We start from the raw sequence: 20,793 nt of genomic DNA, 5'->3' as shown, positions 1-20,793 counted from the left end.
CGCTCGCAGCCCCTCTCAGATGAAGCTGTGCACGTGTCTCTCCCTCACACAAAACCATCACCTCTTCCCCCCGTCCCGCTCCAGACCACCAACCTGGAAAGGTTGGGGACCGCTGCCTTAGACTCCTGTCAACTGCACTATTACGGTTGAAAAGTGTTCAAAAGCTACAGCTGGTCCAGAACACAACAGCATGTAGATCAGGGGGTCTTCAAACGTGGCCCTTTGATGACTTGTGGACTTCAAGTCCCAGAATTCCTCAGCCAGGCACGCTGGCTGAGGAATTCTGGGAGTTGAAGTCCACAAGTCAACAAAGGGCCACGTTTGAAGACCCCTGAGGTAGAGTATTGTTTGTTCCATGATACACCCACCCAATACTGATAGTCCTCAACTTATGACTGCAATTAAGGCCAGAATTTCCATTCTTAAGTGATCCGGTTAAGTGACTTGCACCCAATTTTATGATCCTTTTTTTGCCATGGTCGTTAAGTGAGCCACTGTAGTTGAATCACGCAGTCATTAAGTATAAATCCCGCTTCCCTCGTTGACTCCGCTTGCCCGAAGGCAGCCTGGATGGTTGAAATGCCGTTCCCCAGGACCTTGTAGCGCCATAAACACGTGCCGGTTGCCGAGCGCCTGAATTTTTGATTATGTAGCTGCGGCGATGCTGCGGCAATTGTAAGTGTGGGAACTGGTTGCAAATCACCTTTTTCAGTGCTGTGTAATTTCAAACAGCCGCTAAATGAACGGGTGTAAGTTGAGGACTACCTGAACTGCCGCTCTGTGAGCTGGATTGACCCTCAGTAAGCTTCTGAGTGCAATTCGAGGTGCTGGCTGTTGCTTTTAAAATCCTCTGTGGCACAGGATCAAGTTTCTTATGGATCACCTCTGCCCAGTGGTTCCAACGAGATCTGGCACCGTGGGCGCGCTCTGGGTCCTCTCTGTAAAACAGCGGCCCCCAACCTTTTGGGCATCAGGAACCGGTTCCGTGGGGAGGGGTTTCTGCGGGGACCGGACGGGGCCTGGTTTTGTGTGCTGCCTGCATCCCACAAGTGGGACTTTGCTTGTTTGTGCGGCCTGGTGGCTGTCATGCCGCAGACCAGGGCCGGTCCACGGACTGGGAATTTGGGACCCCTGCTGCAAAAGAGGGCACCTGGTGGGCCCTTGATGTGTGCCTTCTCTGGCATGGCATCTGTCTTGTGGGACAGCCCCCCCTCCAAGATGAAGGCAGCCTGAACGCGGTGAAGGACTGATTCTTCCCCCAGGCCTTGATGGAGGTCTAGTGTGAGTATAGATTTGATTATGTGTTGATAATGTAGTTTTTAGGGGCCTCAATCCAATTTCGCTTTTGATTGGATTTATGTGCCTTGAGTATACTTTTGTGTTTCTCCCCTAATTTCCCCCGAGTGACTGTATACATTTGTTAAATAAATATATGAACACATCTGTCTTCCCTTTTGCTTCTTTGGCTGTTTAACTGATCTAGACAAAATGCCCGGGCATCGCTCCTGTATCTGAGCAGTAGCTGAACCCGAATTTCCTGGAATTCCTTCCTGTTTTTCAGGACCTGAAAGAGATGCTGGAGAAACTAGAAAAGAATGAGAAGAAGCTGAAGAAACAGCTCAAGATTCATATGAAGAAAGTGCAAGATTACGAAGGTAACTTTCACTTCTGCCGCTGAAATTAACATCCGGTTCTGTTCTGAGAAAATCGCTCTGATGGCTCAAAAGCCGCCTTGCCTGTAGGCCGAGGGAGGCGAAGGATCCCGATCACCTCTGGCAGCCTTGCTCCGAGACCGAGTAAGGCTGGAGGAAAGACCTCAAGTGCAGCTGCTTTTCAAAGGAAGGGTGCACTGTGCACCCTCAACTTATGACCACAATTGAGCCTAAAATTTCTGTTGTTAAGTGAGGCGGTTAAGTGAATTTTACCCCATTTTATGACCTTTCTTGCCTCAGTAAAGCGAGTCACTAAAGTTGTTAAGTTAGTGGTTGTTAAGTGAATCTGGCTTCCCCATTGACTTGGCTTGTCACCAAAGATGATCAAGCAACATCAGGGCTCTGCAACCGTCATAAATACGAGTCAGTTGCCAAGCATCTGAATTCTGATCACGTGACCACAGGGGATGCTGCAAGGGCTGTAAGTGTGAAAAATGGTCATAAGTCACTTTTCCCAGTGCCGTTGTAACTTCAAACGGTCACTAATTGAAGTCTTAAGGACATCTTAAGACCCATCGCAATTCCTGGTTGTTCCTTCCCCGTCCTTTGCGGAAGTGTGGGGTGCAGCATGACCCGTTTGCAACTCCTTTCCTGGGGTCTTAACAGCTTCCCGCTGCAGCTCCTATATAATTCCACAAAGTTTCAGCTGCTTTTTAAGACGTGGCAGGCAGGTGCAAGGTTAACACCCCTCTCTAATCTGGAAAATATCTTTGCCTTTCAAAGCGCTGCATTGTCCATCTGGACACCATCTCCATTGAGTGGATGTTTGCTCTTCTGTTTATTGAAAGGGGAAGGATTAGAAAACTTTAAAAAGTTTTTTTCCTCTGCTATTCCCAACCCTGTTTCCAGTATGAGGGAGATTGTCTCCATCTGCTGGTCCTCCTCGCACTAAAGGGGGATTTTTAGAGAACGCATTTGTGCATTTGCAGTCATGGAAAAGAGAGGCCGCATATCAGAAATACATTCTTTTGATTCTGATGGCTTGACGGGAGTGATGAGCTGCTGCAGCTTGGATCCAAAAACCTGGTTCCCAGAAAGCTGATCTTTAAATGAAATTCAGCCAAAGCAATTGAAGACTCTACATCATGGCAACTAGCGTAGCTGGTTCTTGTCATTAGAATTTATAGGCAGGAAACCGACTGGCACAAAGTTACTTGAATTGTGTCTTAGAATCCATTTTCTTAATACATTTCACCACTGCAGCATTTGTTTCCTGATGAAGGAAGGAAGCAAGGAATTACCTATTATCCTTAGCAAGGTTATCAAGCCATAAATTGATTTCTGTCTTCATCTTCTTCTTAAGAAATGGAAGCTATTTACTTTTTATATGTGTGACTGTAGCAGATTGGTCTAACGCTATAGTGATAGATATGTATTCTCTAGAGCAGGCGTCTTCAAACTTGGCCCTTTTATGACTTGTGGACTTCAACTCCCAGAACTCCTCAGTCAGGCCATCTCCGAAAGGGGCTGAGTTTGTTCTTGATTTGTCCTCCCCAGCTGACCAAGCCACCACACAGACTGAAAAACGGAAACACGAACTCAGCCGGCAAGTTGCCGTCCAAAGGAAGGAGAAAGACTTCCAGGGAATGTTAGAGTATTGTGAAGACGACGAGCCTTCGCTCATAAAAAATCTCATTACAGGTAAACAGTTTTGTTTAGTTTCTCAACCTAGTTCTTAATATTGTGGTTATAAGTGGGCTTTGTGACAGTCTGCTGCCAAAGTAAGAACAAATCTATTCATGAGAGTCGTAGGACTGTAGAGTTTGAAGGGGGCATTTACCTCCTGTCGGTAGTCAAGTAATCTCCTTCCCGTTCATCGGGGAGATCCACATTAAAACAGGACCGTCTATTTTCTCTTAAATGGGTCCCGTGAAAGGTAACCCAGCACTTTCTCCAAGTAGTTGATTCTACCGTCGTTATTCCTGTAAAAGGAGAAAGTCTTTATAGTATTGGGAAGGAGCATAAATGTCACGTTAAAAGATTGAGCTGAAAAACTGATCTACACGTTGAACAATTTATCATCAAGCGTTACTCATTTCCGTTTTCTTTCTTGGCATAGCACGTTCTACTCCAAAATACATAATAGGGATACAGTAATTGGATTGTTAAAAATATGACAGATCTTTAAATATATACATAGTAGAGGAATGAGATCAGTTAATAAAAATAATCCTGTGACTCATTTTACTTCATGTAAGTGTCCAAGGTCCATCAGTATAAAATCTGTATTTGAGTTGCTAAAGAATCCTGTTGTTGTTGAAAGATTTTCTGTCCTGCTCACAGATCTGAAGCCCCAAACATTATCTGCCACCGTGCCCTGCTTGCCCGCCTACATCCTTTTTATGTGCATCAGACATGCTGATTACATTAATGATGATCAAAAAGTCCACTCGTTGCTTACCTCCACTATTAACGGCATTAAAAAAGTATTAAAGGTACGTTTATTGGGTGGTATATACCTCTGAGATGACGCAAGGTATCTAGGGAACAAGTAGAAGATAAAAGACGAAGTAGAAAATAGATTTTATTTGCAAACCAAGACTTTGTGGGCCATGTGACATTGGTTGTTGTAATGTTGCCTCCAGTGCAGTCTTCACCATTCTGCAGTCTTCACAAGATTGCAGGAGAAAAGTTCCAGTTGGAAAAGTAGCAAGTCTTGTTAGGATCAAATTGAAGATTTAACGTTGCAGGCTAGCTTTATTCAAAGGAAGCCAACTGGAACCGTCTCTAGGATCCCTTAGGGACCGCTTCTTTGGCTCTTTTGTCCTTCAGACTCCTTGGTCTAACTTTATTCCAACAGAGCCCTTGAAACCCTAACACAAAACTTGGAAGTAATAGGTGGACATTTCAAGGGAAGATCTCCTAGGCGACGATTTATTGGTCTCGTGACAATTCTTTGCCTGCCCTTTCTGGAGAGGCTCTAGAGCAGGACTCTGCCTTTCCAGTGGCTCATCCTTTCCACGGCGTGGCTGACCAAAGGCAAAGATTCATGGCGTATTTTGTTTGGCTTCTCCTTAGAAACATAACGAGGACTTTGAGATGACGTCATTCTGGCTGTCCAACACGAGTCGCCTTCTCCATTGTCTGAAGCAATACAGCGGCGATACGGTGAGAGCAGGGTGGTACCACGGATGAGGGCCTTGGGGCTAAAAATCTCCCTTGGATTCTCCCTAACGGATGGTCCTTGGCTTACGACCGTTCGTATTTGGCCATCTTTTGAAGTCAACAACAATCCTGAAAAAAAGGGGCTTATTGATTGATTACATTTGTTTGCCACTCATCTCATTTCAAAGCTACTCTGGGCACAGCGTTGAATAAGACTAGTCCTCACACAAGTATCGTTCCTGCCTCTCCAGGGACAGAAGAGTTGACCACAGGAAATTAATTAATTAATCTTTTTGCCTCTTATAAATTTTGGCCTGAAATGATACCTGCTATTCCAGTCTGGGCATCTGTGTCAACTGTCTCCCCGCCCTTAGGCTGGGTGGCTCAGGCAGGCAGGTTGCAGGGACCTCCCCTCCTGCATAAGCGAGCCACCCACTTGCTCAAACCTCATGGTTTGTTTCAGTCTCTTAAGCCTTAGGTGTTCACACTGCCCAGTCAGACCTCTATGATTTGTTATGGGAAGGGTTCACTTCTCCGTCAGACACCTGCTTTTGTGGCCTTGACTCTCACGGTCCACAGACAGCCTCTTAGACTCCTGTTTCTTTCCCAAGCTCTCTACCCCTGCGCCCTTTTTCTGTGGCAAGTTGAATAGCGACAGAAGTTAGCAGGCATCTCTTAGCAATTCAACCTTGACAATTTGCTAATGTTAGTGAGTTATAGATCTGATTATTGGAATGAAAATGTAACTAATTAAAAGAACAAGGAAAGCTTTTGTCCTATGCACCTTGCAACTTCCTGGACACAAACCTTATTGAACTCACTTCTGAGTTAGCCTTCAGAAGTCTGCCTTGTTGGTGGTAGACAAGACGCCCAAGCCACCTTTTTACCTGATTTCATGAACTAACATAAAAGTGAAGGTCATCCAAGGCAAGGAGAGTTCCGGTTTTCCTTTCCTGCCTCCTGATCTCTCTTCCACACTTTGTAGGTATAAAACATTAATAAAACCTCCAGATTTCATTCTTGACCTTGCAAGCGTTCACTAAGGTCTCTTTGTCACTTGGAGGGAAGCTCTTAGTAGCAGAGCTACCACTTAGGGATCCGCCCCGCAAGTAACTGGAATACACCAAAGCCCGCAACGTCTCTTTATTTATTTATTTATTTATTTATTTAGATTTATATACCGCCCTTTCCCGAAGGACTCAGGGCAGTTTACAGGATATTTAAAAGAAAATCAATACAAAAGTTAAAAAAGATTAAATGAAACCCTGAGAAAAATAAAAACCCAGTTAAAATTAAAAATTAAAAAATTCTCAGCCTGGGCCAGAGAGCTCGAAGAGCCAGGTCTTCAGGTCCCGGCGGAATGAACGGAGGTCGGGGGCAGTCCTGAGCTCCGCGGGCAGCTGGTTCCACAGGGCAGGCGCGCCCACTGAGAAGGCCCTACCAAGGCATCCATCCCTGCAGCCATCTTGGAAGTTAACCTCGATGTGTGGCATTTTTCCCCAAAAGTTCCGGTTCTCCTCAGAATTTGCTCCACAACCTTTGCTTTACCTATCAACCTTACAACACTTGGTGCTTTTCATCGTTGTCATCCGGCCTGCCGTTACCTTGCTCCCTTTTGTTGATCTTCCTTTGCAGGGTTTTATGACTCAAAATACCCCTAAGCAGAACGAGCATTGCCTGAAGAACTTTGACCTCACCGAGTACCGCCAGGTCCTGAGCGACCTCTCCATCCAGATCTACCAGCAACTCATCAGAATTGCCGAAGGCGTCTTGCAGCCCATGATAGGTGAAAGGCGTATTTAACTCAGCCGAGTGGTACAGCTGGGGACTATCTACATCCGGGGGTGTGGGGGGGGGTGTCCAACCTTGGCAGCTGGGTGGATTTCAAATTCCAGAATTCCCAGAATGGGAGGGGAGCAAGGGGGGGGGGCAAGAGCCACCGATTGTGAAGAGTTACGAGAAAATTAGAATTTGCGCTGCTTACGTTGCTCACCTGTGGAGGGTTTCTCCCTCTTAGTGACCGCGGTACTGGAAAACGAGAGCATCCAGGGCCTGTCCGGGATCAAGCCGATGGGCTACCGCAAGCGGAGCTCCAGCAGGGGGGACAGCGAAAACACCTACAGCCTGGAGGCCATCATCCGCCAGCTGAACACCTTCCTCAGCCTCATGTACGACCAGGGCCTGGACCCCGAGATCATCCAGCAGGCCATCAAGCAGCTCTTCTACATGATCAATGCCGTGGCCCTGAACAATCTCCTGCTGAGGAAGGACGTGTGTTCCTGGAGCACCGGCATGCAGATGAGGTGGGCGAGGCCTTCAGGGCGGAGGAGGAAGGCCTGCTCCCTGTGGATCTGGGCCTCAACCTCGGCAAACTTAAGGCGTGTGGACTTCAGCTTCCCTAATTCCCCAGCCAGCCATTCTCTGAGTTGAAGTCCACATGTCTAAAAAGTTGCCAAAGTTGAAACACTCTGCTGCAGATGGAGGGGAGGGATGCTGGACACCCGTGGAATGGCGCTAGTCCCTCTTCGTGCTTCAGAACCTTTGCAGGCTACTCAGCCATTGCAAGCTAAAGGACTGTGGCCCAAAACGAGGGAGAGGAAATGATAGATTGTAGTATAAGATCTCTTGAGCAGGGGGCTGGACTAGAAGACCTCCAAGGTCCCTTCCAGCTCTATTCTATTCTACTCTACTCTACTCTACTCTACTCTACTCTGCTCTATTCTAGATCAATCTGGTCCTTCTTCATTAGAGTTGCTCTGTCTGGGGAGTGTGGTTTGCTTAGCAATTCAGCATTTGAAGTGAAAGCAGGCTGTAATGTGACATATTATGGGAAAACGGTCTCTCAGGTTTGCTCTGCAATAATTTATTTATACCTGCAACAGTTCCCCAGGTGCTGCATTAATATGTTGAAGCTGCTTTGTATCAGAGTATTTTCCCATCAAACGAGAGCCAGTTTGGTTAGTGGCTAAGGCATCAGGCTAGAAACTAGGAGTTGTGAGTTCTAGTGCTGCTTTAGGCACGCAAGCCAGACGGGTGACTTTGGACCAATCACCAGGAGGCGGTAAGCGTAAAGCATGAAAGCTGGCTGGTTGAGAACACTCACCAGGAGTCGGTGAGTTCTAGTTCCCTCTTAGGCATTCAAGCCAGCTAGGTGGGTTTGGGCCAGTCACCCCCGCTCGGCCGGTGACATCAAGCTCAGGAGACAAGCCAATGAGTCCATTCCTATTGAAACCAATGGATCTACTGTACATTCAGTTGATCCAAACAAAAGGTGACCCCTAAACTTGCTGGAGAAATTAGGAAAAAATGGAATCCCGTCAGCCTTCTTAATGCTACCCAGCCGCTGCCCTCCAGGAGGTTGCAGAGACTTCCGTTGCCGCCCGGTGCAGGTGTGGACCGGTTGGGAACAGGCAAACCTCCTGCCAGGATTCGGAGGCTTCTGGCCAACTCTCCCCGTAACCGGTCTCTTCCTTGTGTTGGGTGCAGGTTTAACATCAGCCAGCTGGAGGAGTGGCTGAGAGGGAAGAACCTGCACCCAAGCGGGGCCGTCAGGACCCTGGAGCCCCTGATCCAGGCAGCCCAGCTCCTGCAGCTGAAAAAGAAGAGCCCTGAAGACGCGGAGGCCATCTGCTCCCTGTGCACCTCCCTCACTACCCAGCAGGTGCGCCTCACTCACCGACTCGGAGCGGCTGGGAAAAGGCCGAAGGGGGGAATAAGGCTCTCCTTTCTACCCCTGTCTTCTTCAGGTCCTGTTCATTCAGAGCTTCAGCCCCAGCAAGGATTTGGACCTGGGCCTGCCTGCTTTGGGTCAGATCCCAACGGTGTAGTGCTGATACTTTGCAAATAATTCCCCAAAGCTTTTTCCTTTGGTCAAGTCCAGCATCTGGCTGATGAAGGTTACTTTAAGTGACCAGGGAAAGTACTTGAATGCGTTAATGAGTTATTGCTTAGTGTCTGATGAGAGCGTGATGGAAGCAAATATATGCACACAATATGTGTAATTATATAGAAAACGTCTAGAGGTGTAGGGCAGCAGTTTCATAACTGGATGTCCAATTCAGAAGCGATTGTCTCTGGACGTTGCTTCGTGCAGATCTTCTAGGGAACCAGAGAACACACGTCGTGGTCAATCTTGCACAATACGTACAATTGTGGATAAATGGGACACACATTCAGGGGCACCAGTCCTCTTGAAGGTCTGCCTGCAGACGGGCAGCCCATGTCGTCTTCTAATCTGAAATTCCACCCATTTCCTGCGCTGGTTTTGTTGAGCAGGGCTTTTCAACCAGTGGTACGGGTACCACCTGGGGTACATCGGCACCTGGCAGGTGGTACGTGACCATCCTAGGAAAGTGGTAGCAGAGGAGGGGAATGAGCTGAAGTGGTGGCACCACCGCACAAGCCTGAGCGAGAGACGGGCTGGAGCTGCAGGGCTGTCAGGGCTCAGTGAAAGCGCCAGGATCAGCGCCAGGCTCCAGCTGGAGCTCGGCACTGATCCCAGCGATTCTGCTGAGCGCAGCAGAACCGCTGATCAGCTGGAATGTTGCAGCATCTCCAGGGTCTTGTGATCTACATTCAGACGCTTGGCAACTGATTTATATTTATGATGGTCACAGTGTCCCAGGGTCATGTGAAGTGACCAAAACCTGCTGCAACCACCCAGCAGAGGTAGGAATAAAAACCAAACACACCCCACCCCACCCCCACTGCCAATCCTCAACAGAAAAGCTCACAATGAAAACCTTGGACAGGAGGAAGAGCACCGCCAGGCGGGTAGGCTGGTGTCTTGCTCGGCTGTGGCTTGGGGGGCACTTTTTTCAGTGCCATTGTAACTTTGAACAGTCACTAAGCGAAGTGTTGTAAGTCAAGGACTACTTGTACTTCATCACTTTTTTCCTTTTTTTTTTTTGGTCATCAAGTTTTTGACACCTTGCTAGACGACTGGTGGTCCTCGGATGTTGCCATATCCTAAAAGTGGTACAATGGGTGAAAAGGTTGAAAAGCCCTGCTATTGAAGACCTGTGATGCCTATTGACAAACTAGTGGTGCCCCAGAGTCCGTTGCATCTCCTCTGTAACCCTCATTTGATCTTTGCTCCTTAGATTGTAAAAATACTAAATCTTTACACTCCTGTGAACGAGTTTGAAGAGCGAGTGACAGTAAGCTTCATAAGAAACATTCAGGTAAGTTCTTTACTAAACGTAGGAAATTTTACATCTGCCACACATTTAAAACGTTGTATCCAGTTTTTATAATGCGTCTTTGGAGGTCTGGCCATTGAAACTTCAGAACTGGGTCGTAAGTACCCCTGGGAAGGTCCATCGTAACTCTGAACATCTAAGTAACCAGTCGTTAAGTCGAGGTTTACATGTAAACAGTCAGCAAACCTCATTCTCCTACGCAGGGATATGGTCTAGCCTGGTGGTGAAATGTCTGTAGGAAAAGAACCAGTAGTTAAATCCTGATCTGCGTGTAGCCTCTACTATTGAGAATCAAGCAAGCGTCCTCCCCGCATCTACCTGTCCTCTCAGATGTAGGGACACATAAGCTGCCTTTGGGTCAGGGGGTTGATGCAGGGACTCTCCTGTTTTCCAAATGCCAGCAGCATCTCTTTTGAGAGGACTTTCCTTCCGATTTGATAGCCGAGACTCCCTTTAGGGGTGCTAAGAAATGGCCCTGCAGTTTTGTCCACGTGAGCCATGGTGGCGCAGGGGTTAGAGTGAGTGTTGCAGGCTACTTCTGCTGACTGCCGGCAGTTTGGCAGTTCGAGTCTCACCGGCTCAACGTTGACTCAGCCTTCCGCCCTTCCGAGGTCGGTAAAATGAGGAGCAAGATTGTTTTGGGCGGGGGCATAGGCTGACCCTGTAAACCGCTCCGAGGGCTGTAAAGCACTGCAAAGCGCTATGTAAGTCTAAGTGCTGTTGCTGTTGCTATTGTAGCTGAGCTGCAGGGTTGTTGTTCCCATCCTGTCCCGTCCTTCCTATGCCCAGCACATTTGGCTACACAGTTCTTGGTCACATTGAGTCTCTGACCTTTCCATTTAAGGCTGATGTTTTTCAGATCTTCTCAGAATGTTTGGCGACGCGTTTCTTTGGCCTTCCTTTTTCCGGTGGGATCTGATTGATTGCGGTCTTTGCTGGACGTTGCCCACTCCTGCGTCCGGCAAAGCGCATTCTTCGTTTTGTCATTATCTTCGGGACCCTTCAGGAATTACTTCTTTGCAGAATTTTCTCAGTTGTGACATTCTGTAAGGCTGATGAAATGCAGCCAGATAGGACTCGAGGCTCCAGTGTGACAAAAGATAAATGCGTGGAGAACAAGTCAAGATTGACAGATTGGAAGGGCATAGGATTAAATTCCACTTGGTGTGCACTACTCAGTCACTGAAAGTTCGGCAGCTGCAAGTTAGTGTCGCCCAGATATTTACACTGGATCTGACCTTTTTACCCACCTACTGTATCCTTCCCAAGGACCTGGGACGGCAGATGTTGTTTCACAGTATTGTTAACAACAACGTAAAACCATAGCTGCCAGTTCTGCCCCCCCTACAGCAGGTGTGCCAAACTGCCGGCCCGGGGGCCAGATGCGTCATGGCGAAACCGCGCCCACCCTGTTGCCGGCATTGGGGGAAAAGTCGCGATACGTCACAAGACGTCACGTGACGTTGCGAGTTGGACAGCCCTGCCCTACAGTTAGTTACTGTAATCTTACCCTGGGACTCCGGGAGAAAAAGTTCAGAAGCGGCAGCTGAATTGTTCACCTTCACCGCATGCAAAAGGTTAAACTAAAAACAGAAGCAAAGCTTGGCAGCTATTTAAAAACACTGAACAAATTGCCAGGTTATTTCCTCTGATTTACACAGTACACTAGGTGTAGCCGTGGCCAGTCCTAGCTACGATCTTCTATTTCTTGTGGGAAGGTACTACAACCGCATCGGGGATATCCGACTTTAAAACCGGTGGACTTCAACCCTGGCTGGGGAATTCTGGGAGTTGAAGTCCACAGGTCTTAAAAGTTGCCGAGATTGGACCCCTCTGAGCTAGACAGCGCCAGGAATGACTGCTGATTTCCAGACAAACAATCGTATTTATTTATTTATTTATTTATTTATTTATTTATTTATTTATTTATTTATTTAATTTGTATACCGCCCTTCTCCCGAAGGACTCAGGGCGGTATGGTACGGTGCTGTTAAGTTAGTTGCCACTACAAAATTTGGCTAGAAAAAGAATCGGCTGAGGATCTCTAAAACTCAGACAGATGATCCCTACTCTAGAGAAACTCAGGATTCAGCTGTAAGAGCAAAGTTGTGGCTTAGAACCGCCACCTGCTACCCTGTTTCTTGGCTAACCAGCTTCTTCGCTTCCTCCTAGGCCCAGCTGCAAGAGCGGAACGACCCCCCACAGCTGCTGCTAGACTTCAAATTCATGTTCCCTGTTTTGTTCCCCTTCAACCCTTCGTCTCTGACTATGGACTCCATCCACATCCCAGCTTCCCTTAACCTGGAATTCCTTAACCGAGTCTGAAGACGACAATATTTTTTTTCCAGCCCAATTTCTCCAAAGCTGAGGGATTTAAAAAGAAAAGAAGCAAAAATGTAGAATCTCTTCAGATATGGACCAAATAATGGTGGGAGAACCACACATGCCAATGAATCAGTGCTAAATTGTGCAGGATAAAAAAAAATACTTGCGTTAGATGCTTTTTGGTTTGTCTGAGGGATTTTTTGGGGGTGGGGGGGTGGGGAGATCTTGCCTCTGATACTTGAAACACAAGAAGGGGTTGAACTCTTTGATGCCGTGCTAAAATATTGTCTCCCACTTGCCAGTAAGGCAGATGCACTGGCTAAGCAGGATGTAAGCTTTACTTTTGTGAATTACGTACGTTTCTCAAAAGCTTTTGTGTTGAAATGACAAAAAGGGGCCCAGATTGCCATTCGTTTTCTGACTGTCGGGGTTGGCAGAGCAGGGGTCTCCAACCTTGGCAGCTTGAAGACTTCTGGACTTCAACTCCCAGAAGTCCACAGATCTTAACAGTTGTCAGAATTAGAGACCGCCTGTGGCAGAGCTTGCTTCAATGTTCAGTTCTTGTTTTTCAAAAGAAAAAAGTTGCTTTGGGTTAAAATAAAAAATTGTGACACAGCTGGAACAGATGTTACTGGAGGTGGGAAGAGCGCCATTTGCAATTTGTACTGAGGCTGGAGAATGCCGCTTGGCATAGGAAGCAGGCTACTGACCGAAAGCTTCAGGGGCATCTGCAAGGTGTGGTTAAACACACACACGCACACACCCTAATATGGCGGCTCATATATAAGAAAGCAGACCAGACTTCAATCCTACCATTGTGGCTGTCATTTTGACTTTTGTTTACCACACTTTGTGGGCGCCCCTGGTCCATCTTTAACCCATCGGGTGCCTGTTGATAATTTTTCCACATGTATCACTAAGAATTTGAAGCTGTGGAACCCTAAGCCTCTAGGTTTGCTTCGTGCCCAGTTGTAATTTCACTGTAAGCTGCTACTGATTCATTTAGGCCAGTGATTGACACGCGTCTAGTTTGATTTACTGGAGAAGAAAAGAGTGTGCCTGGTTCCTTGCCAGGATAGTGGAAGAGTTCTTGTGATCACACTTGGGACTGTGCCAGGACACAGTAGGAGTACGTTGGCTCAGTTGTGTGTCATTGTGCAGTCGACGTTTCCCTAGCACTGACTGAGCCATGCCCAGAGGGAACATTTGCAGGAAACGGGGAGCCAGGCTGTGTTTCCAAGGACAATGTTATGCCCTACGGAGCAGGCTATCCGTTTGCTACCCCAAGAGAAGCCTCTCGAGAGAATTACCGTGGAAAGTAACGCAGAAGATTCGCCATCTTTATCAGCGTATTTATGCACAGAACGATAGGTAAGAAACGGTATTTCTTGCAAGAACCAAGCAGCACTTATTAAACACTAGAAAGCTCCATAGTTCCATGTGGGGAAAAATAAAATCTTTATAGTGTTCTAAACATGACTGCTTAAACTAGGTCCAAAATCCTACTAGCAAACATTTCCCTCTGAATTTTATCTTTTTAAGCAAATGCCATTTCTCAACTATTATTCCGTGGCTATTATAGCCCTTAAAAGTATCACTCGGCTAAAAGGAGGCGGTGGGGACAATTATATGGATTAATAAAGACAGCCATAAACAGAGTTCGTTCTTCTGCAGTCTCCTGTAATTGCACTTAACTAGATAAACCCAGTAGGGTTACAAGCAAAAAAGAAATACGATTGAATGAGCTTTCTGAATTGTGTCCAGATGATCTTGGCGTTCTTCGCTCTTGCAAGTTTGGCAGTTACATATTGGACTAGGGAGCTTTTAACAAGATGAGCACCATCCGTTTTCCAAAATGATTTGATTACTATAAATCAAAACACCCAACTTAGAAGAGACTCCCATCCACTAATAGGTCGATTCTGGTCCAATTCGGAAAATAAGTGAAGAACGTGTATTTTCAAGGGCTGCCTGAAAGGGAAGGACTACTATGCACTTGGCCAAGGCTTGCAGTGTTGAACATTTAAATGTCTTGAGGCACAGAGGGATGGAGACGGGAGCATCTGCTACCTAGCCCCTCTTAGCGCTTGGAGTGCTGTTCCCAAACTCCAGCCCATGCATTGGCTATCAGTCATTCAGGATCTAGGGAATCGCCTTTCATAATGCTAAATTCATAAAACGATTGCAACTGTATGGCAAAATGAGAGCTGCAGGCACACGCTTCCACATAATTCTGCAAATTGTCATTTTTTTTTGTTGGTCCCTGCAGATAAATTCCTGCTACTTTCCCTGGTGTTGTGGTTTTACCCAATGACACTTTATTCAGCAGAGGTTTCTCTATTATTCGTATTTTAATGCAAAAAAAAAAGGGTTGTGGGAACATTTGCTTATTTCTCTTGCAATTATCTGCAATAGTGCAACCACTAATTCAGGGATTTCCTCTCCCCACCCCCGAAATTAAATATGATAAATTTGTACTTTGGCAGACCCCCTCTGAACATGGAACAAAAAAGCAGTCAGATTGCTGCCTCTAATAAAACAAATCCCTTATTTTTACTGACCTTTTTCTTGTAAATATCACTTTCCACAGTAACAGATAAAAGAAGCATGCACTGGGTTTTTTTTAAAGAACTGAATATCGTAATTCCAGTGTATGCCTTATTAAGTCCCTAGGCTTACTCGCCATCAGTAAAATCACGTAAAAGTGAGGCACTTCATTGGAAAGTAGCACTTGAGCCAAAGTGGTAGTGAAACTGCCACCTACTTTTTCACCCATTACGGCCAGTTTACTCCTGCACATCAGACCTTTTGTCTCCCACAAAAAAAAAAAAAACAGGTGTGAAAAGGGGACACTGCCAACTGTGATCCTATCTGCCACTTTTAAAAAGTATGTGAATAGTAAGCAATTATTCCCAAATTCTCCAGTATAATGTGGAACTAACCTAGGCAAATGAAAATGATAAGAAGCTTCAGTTTTTGTATAAAGTGTATATGTTAAAAATCCTCAAAATGTTGCAAAGCTTCTAAATACGTGGGTGTATTTAATTCTTACCAGGCAGACTAAAGTTGCAGAATAAGATGAAACCCTTCCACAGAATCTTAGAAAATGTATTTATAAAGTGTGGCTAAAGCTCTACTTAATGGTAATATTTCTCTGCAGGGCTGCAAGAAAATTTAATTTATATTGTGTATATAATAGCTGTACATTTTTAAAATAGTATAATAGATAGAAATTGAATATTTGTAATTATCTGCAAACTTGGATTTACTGAAGGAACTTGTGTTTAAATAACTGATGTCTGTAACTTTTGTGATCTGTTTTTAAGATAACTTTTGAGTTTTCTTTTTAAAAAGCCAATTCACTGGCAGTGCCATGCACAGATATGCTTTCTCTGTCTTTAATTGACCATTTCTTTGATTTAAAAATATTTTAGCACAGATCAAAAAAGTAGATTGTGTCACTTATTTCATGTTTATTGTTTTTGACTGAATTCTTTCCTTCCGCGTGCCTTTACATTAGCATTTGCAATCAGCATTTTTCTGAACTGAGTATTACAACTTTAGAGAAAAATTTAGATGTTGCCCCAAATAACCTTTGGATTTCTATATAAACTAATGAAATTGCACATTAATTTAGACATCTATAAAAGTCCATAAGAAAGATCCAAACATGGATTTGAACTGATTTTCTCCACAAAGTTAGATTCCCCAGCTTGTTTTTGAAGAGTCCAAATTGTGAATCTTGGAGATTTTTTTTAAGACCTACAAAGGCACTAAAATAAACATTAATAAAATACTTGATTTCAGTATTTATAGCTATCCAATTAATAATATTAACAAATGTGCAGCCATACGTATAACTTCTCTTGGTTTAGGACAATCAGCATGGAAAGATTTCAGTAATTCCTGTTGTAATAATTTGAATTTTTTAAAAAAGAAATATATGCCCAATTCTCTTTCTCAATTAAAAACGGCAAGAAATGCACATTTATTCCTATTGATTCATTAACTATTAAGAATTTTTTAAACAGTATACATCTCAAGCGTGCAAGAATTAGCAAGACTTGTCTGTACATGGGGACACCTGAGATTGCAGTTTCAAGTTATACTGCACACACTCATTTCTCCCTTATTCCAGCACCTTTTCTTCTTTTTCTCATACTGTTAAGCTATAATAGAATGCAGTAGTCAGAATGTTCTAGCATTATAGATGTAGCTGACTGTCCACCATGCCAATCAACCTATACTGCATGAGCAACTTGCACCTCTGTCTTCAAAACTTGTGTTTTATATATATCGAAAGATAACTCCCATAAAAGCTAAAGAATTATTCATGAAACATGAAATGAGGTGAGCCCACCCCAATTTATAATTGCCCCAGCTTGATTAAAACTTCAAGTGTGGATGAAATATTGCTGCCGATAAAAAATATTTTTCCAGTTTGAACAATTGGGTAAATTACATCTATAGGAAAGTGACTGTAAAAGTCACCATCGTTCCACTGTGCATAAAATACTGTGAAATAAACACTTCGGAATAAAAAGCTGGCTTGGCTTCTTTTTCTGCATGCTGCTTTTCTTTCCAGCATTGCTAGTGTCCACTTTCAAAGCTCATTCTAAAAGAGTGAGAAATTGATTTGTTTTATAAACTCTTTGTAATACATTTTTCAGTATATAGGTATATTTCCTTCTGAAGTTCCAAGCGTCACATGTATAAAAGTTACAATCGTACAGCTTTCATTATGCCAGCCTAAGATTGCTTCTTAAATTACTGTAAAGTATTTTTGGAAGCAAATATAGTTGGGCTCATGAACATCAAACCCAAGGGGTCTGTTGGAGGAGTTTCTGAAATATATTTCAATGGATACCTATTATATGGGATGCGTACTTTAAAATTCTAAATTCTTAATGGAGCATACGGACCAGTCCTAGCATACCAACAGTATCAATTAAGATATCAAGAGGGGGGAAAAACACACCATTATACATTATCATTGTATTACTTACAATTTCATATTAATAGTCTGGCCTTTTCAGAAGTGCCCACTTTAAACTGTCCATTGTACGTGAAAATTAAATATGCCTGTTACTAGAATTAAGTCCAACTAACCTTAGAAGTATTTCAATACAAAAATTGAGAGTATTTTTAAAATATGCTTTCCATAATTTTAAGATGAACTGATCTTTTGACATTAATTTTTGGAACAAGCCAGTGAGGTGGCAGTGTCTTGTTAGAATGCTCATTTCAGAGTAGATACTCAGTTTTAGCCATTCAATGAACTGCATTTAAATGCTCAGATTACCTTATCCTTCCAGAGCCTTGAATGTGGGACTCAAAACGTGGCGGTGAAGACGCTAAGTAAGTTAAAAAAATTACATCGGTTTGCTTTCAGGGGACTTGAACAAATCATTTTCCTTACTGCAATCTTGCATTTATCTTATATTCTTTTTTTTCTTTGATATTGATCTGTACTTCAATTTTATTTCAAATTTTCCTTTGATGTTATACACTATCCAGTCCTTTGGGGCTGGGGCAGGTTACGAGCACTGTACGTAAGTAGACGAATTATCAGATACACAGAAGGGTAAAGAATAAGAGACTACTAGTTCAGTGTCACCTACCAAGTTGCGTAGTTGATTTTAACACTGATCTCCCAGCCGACCCCACTGTGCCTTGGATCGCAAAGGCTCCCGCCCAGCTGACCGTAGAGGTTTCTTCGGTGCCTTGGGCTCTGTGCATCAGCAAGCGAGTCGAGACTAGGGGGCTACCAAAGCTTTGGTCTCAGAGGCAGCACAAACTTCGTCATTCAGTTCCAGACAGAACTCGGATTGCGCAGTGGGCTATTCATCACAGACCAGCAATGGCAGGAAGGGGCGACGCTCCCCAGATGGGACCCTCTGTTAGGTGCTGTAGTTGGGATTTTCCCTGGAAGGCACTCCCACTGACACAAGACGCGACCGTCCCGTGGGCATTGTGGGCGAATCCCAAGAAGTGCCCTGCATCCTGTGTCCAGCCACCACTTCAGGGCTGTCAGTCGGGTTTCTGGATGCCGTTCAAGATGCTGGCTGGCAACCCCTTAGGCCCTTACTAAGGAACCATCTTCTCCCCTGTTCATCTGCCCTTCAATCAGACCACCAAAGGTGTCCCAAAACAGACATTTTGGATCCACGCGAGGAGTGTGTGCAGTGACCAAAACATAGAATGTAGTGAATGCACGACATTGCATCTTATGGATGGGGTTATTTCCCATCGTCATGTGCGCTCCCACAGGGAGGGCCTCCTCAGGGTACCGCCGGTCAAGGATTGCCGACAGGCGATCCCCAGGGGGAGGGCGTTCTCTGTGGGCGCGCCTGCCCTATGGAATCAACTGCCAACGGAACTCCGGACTGCCCCCAGACCTTCGTTCATTTCGCCGGGACCTAAAAACGTGGCTCTTTGAGCTATCTGGCCTGGACTGAGGGGTTTTAATGTTTTTAAATTGAGATTTTAATTTTTGGGGGGCTAGACTTCAATTTAATTTAATTTTAATTTTATATTGTATTGTTTTTAAATTTTGCCTTGTAAAGCGCCCTGAGTCCTTCGGGAGTAGGGCGGTATATAAACCGAATTAATAAATAATAATAATAATAATTTATTCTTTTTGAGGGGATTGATTTATATGAGGATCTCGATTATTAACCACGCAAAGGTTTTGAGTGTACAAATTAAGTCAACTTGAACCAAGACAGATCAGAAACAAAGTGAAATGCCCTTGAGAGTTGTGCAAGCAGAGTCCATTACTACTACCCCTGTATGCACAACTGTCAAAATGATGTTCAGGATTCAGCCCATTCCAAGTGAGGTCCATTAGCAAAACTGGTTAGAGAAATGCAAGTTACCACAATGACCATTATTGAATAAGGAACGCTTACTATTTTTAGAGAGGACTATGATGTCTTATAACCGCTTTACGTTCTTCAGTCATTCAGATACTTTCAATTCTTCATGACCTGATGGACAACATCCTTTTGGCAGGGTTGTCTCAGGACTTTTTTTTTTTGACAGTATCTAGCACACCTTGTCTCTTGGTGGCCTCTTTTTCAATTGTCAGTTCTTCCAGGCATCAAGATCTTCTCCAGTAACACCTGCTTTCATATTATGCATCCATTTTATTGACTGGTACTATAAATAGATGAGCTGTTTCTTGCCGCTCTAAAACAGGTTTATAGTATTTCTGTAATTCCTGCTGAAAATAACAAATGTTTGCAGCAATTAAAGTCAAGTGATAACAGTTTTGACAAATATCTCTTAGCCTTTTTATTTGAAGCCACTAATGATTTTTGATTAATACACATAATTGATTTATATTATGATAGCATTAAGTTCTCTTCAATTAGTTCTTCATTTTCATTTGACAATGCATAATCCTTAGCCAGCTTGTTGAAAGCGCATCTCCCACAATCCTTAAAAGGTAACTGTATATATTTCAAGAAATAACCATTCAAATAGGATGAGCCTTCCATAGCAAAGGCCTATTTCAGATGTAGTATTATAACTTTTTGCAATCAATTGCTGACTCTTTTATTTTTCCATTGTAAAAGCGCACTCAACAGCTAACCCAATTATTTCCCATGCAATAAAACACGAATAAATATATAAAAAGTTACGCGCCATTGTACAAAGAAATATTCCTCCTCTCTCCAAACGTTAGCATCTAATAATACTGAAATTCAGAGCCATTTTACTACGATTTGCAGATTCTCTTGTACGGCTAACAGTTAAATTTTAATACTAATCAACCAATTTTGATTCTGAGATTATATAAGCCGCTGTTCTTTCTTATAGTTTGCTTTTGCAGAAATCCAAAGACAATTTGATGGGAAATAACTCTCAGCTGCGGAAGTAAATCCCGATTTCTCCATCCAAGCTTTCTGAGTTATCGCTCCGAAAGACGAGAAAGAATTGAGCTTTTTAGGCGCTCAGTTTGCAGCTAATCCCGAAACCGCCAGGATGTCGATTAGGGCGAGGAGCGCCGGAGGGAGGAAAGAGACGCGGAAAACCTCCGCGGTTTCCTAAAGCAAAATCAGGGGGGGGGGGGGAATCAAACTCCATTTCCCGCCTCGCACACTCCGCCGCGGGCTCCGGCCTCGGTCGCTCGGCCCAGCCTTCCCCGACCGGGAGCCCCGCCGGCTGGGAACCAGGGACTGCGGGCCAGGCGGCGGCGGAGGGAGAGAGCCCCGGTCGGGGAGGGGGGTTCCCGCGAGCCCGCTGGGCTTCAGGAGCCTCCGGGAGGGAGAAGGCCGCGTTGCCCGGGAGACGGCAGGACCGGAAGCGCCTGGGCGGAAGCCCCGCCCCTTCCCGCGCATTGCCCCGCCCCTCTCCGGAGGCCGCGGCGCGAATCCCTGCCCGGCTGAGGCAGGCAGGGAGGGAGGCGATCCTCAGCCCCTCCCCGGCCGTGGACTCCAGGGCCC

General features: G+C 44.9%; 2 protein-coding genes and 1 long non-coding RNA gene across 5 annotated transcripts in view; 2 read left to right on the top strand and 1 right to left on the bottom strand.

The window, feature by feature from the left end:
- Positions 1–12,426, top strand: part of MYO5B (myosin VB) — a 161,438-nt gene extending 149,012 nt beyond the window's left edge. For all 3 annotated transcript variants that reach the window (XM_083355614.1, XM_083355615.1, XM_083355613.1), the window contains 9 exons: positions 1,562–1,655; positions 3,210–3,353; positions 3,996–4,147; positions 4,731–4,820; positions 6,453–6,603; positions 6,835–7,120; positions 8,304–8,478; positions 9,920–10,000; positions 12,191–12,426. In XM_083355614.1, coding sequence (XP_083211740.1) covers positions 1,562–1,655; positions 3,210–3,353; positions 3,996–4,147; positions 4,731–4,820; positions 6,453–6,603; positions 6,835–7,120; positions 8,304–8,478; positions 9,920–10,000; positions 12,191–12,343 — 1,326 coding nt within the window. In that variant the 3' untranslated portion in view covers positions 12,344–12,426. The remainder of the gene's footprint in view (positions 1–1,561; positions 1,656–3,209; positions 3,354–3,995; positions 4,148–4,730; positions 4,821–6,452; positions 6,604–6,834; positions 7,121–8,303; positions 8,479–9,919; positions 10,001–12,190) is intronic.
- On the bottom strand, positions 2,886–20,557 carry LOC310636096. The gene is made up of 3 exons (XR_014491603.1): positions 19,255–20,557; positions 3,493–3,634; positions 2,886–2,925 (listed from the first exon to the last, which is right to left on the bottom strand). It is a non-coding gene; the product is annotated as an uncharacterized lncRNA (long non-coding RNA).
- The window catches only part of ACAA2 (acetyl-CoA acyltransferase 2), a 32,660-nt gene continuing 24,413 nt past the window's right edge, over positions 12,547–20,793 (top strand). Inside the window, exon 1 of the mRNA XM_083355616.1 lies at positions 12,547–12,855. Coding sequence (XP_083211742.1) covers positions 12,727–12,855 — 129 coding nt within the window. The 5' untranslated portion in view covers positions 12,547–12,726. The remainder of the gene's footprint in view (positions 12,856–20,793) is intronic.

This window comes from Vipera ursinii (genome assembly GCF_947247035.1).
Source record: "Vipera ursinii genome assembly, chromosome: 2".
NCBI lineage: Eukaryota > Metazoa > Chordata > Lepidosauria > Squamata > Viperidae > Vipera > Vipera ursinii.
This window is presented reverse-complemented; position numbering and strand designations above follow the sequence as displayed.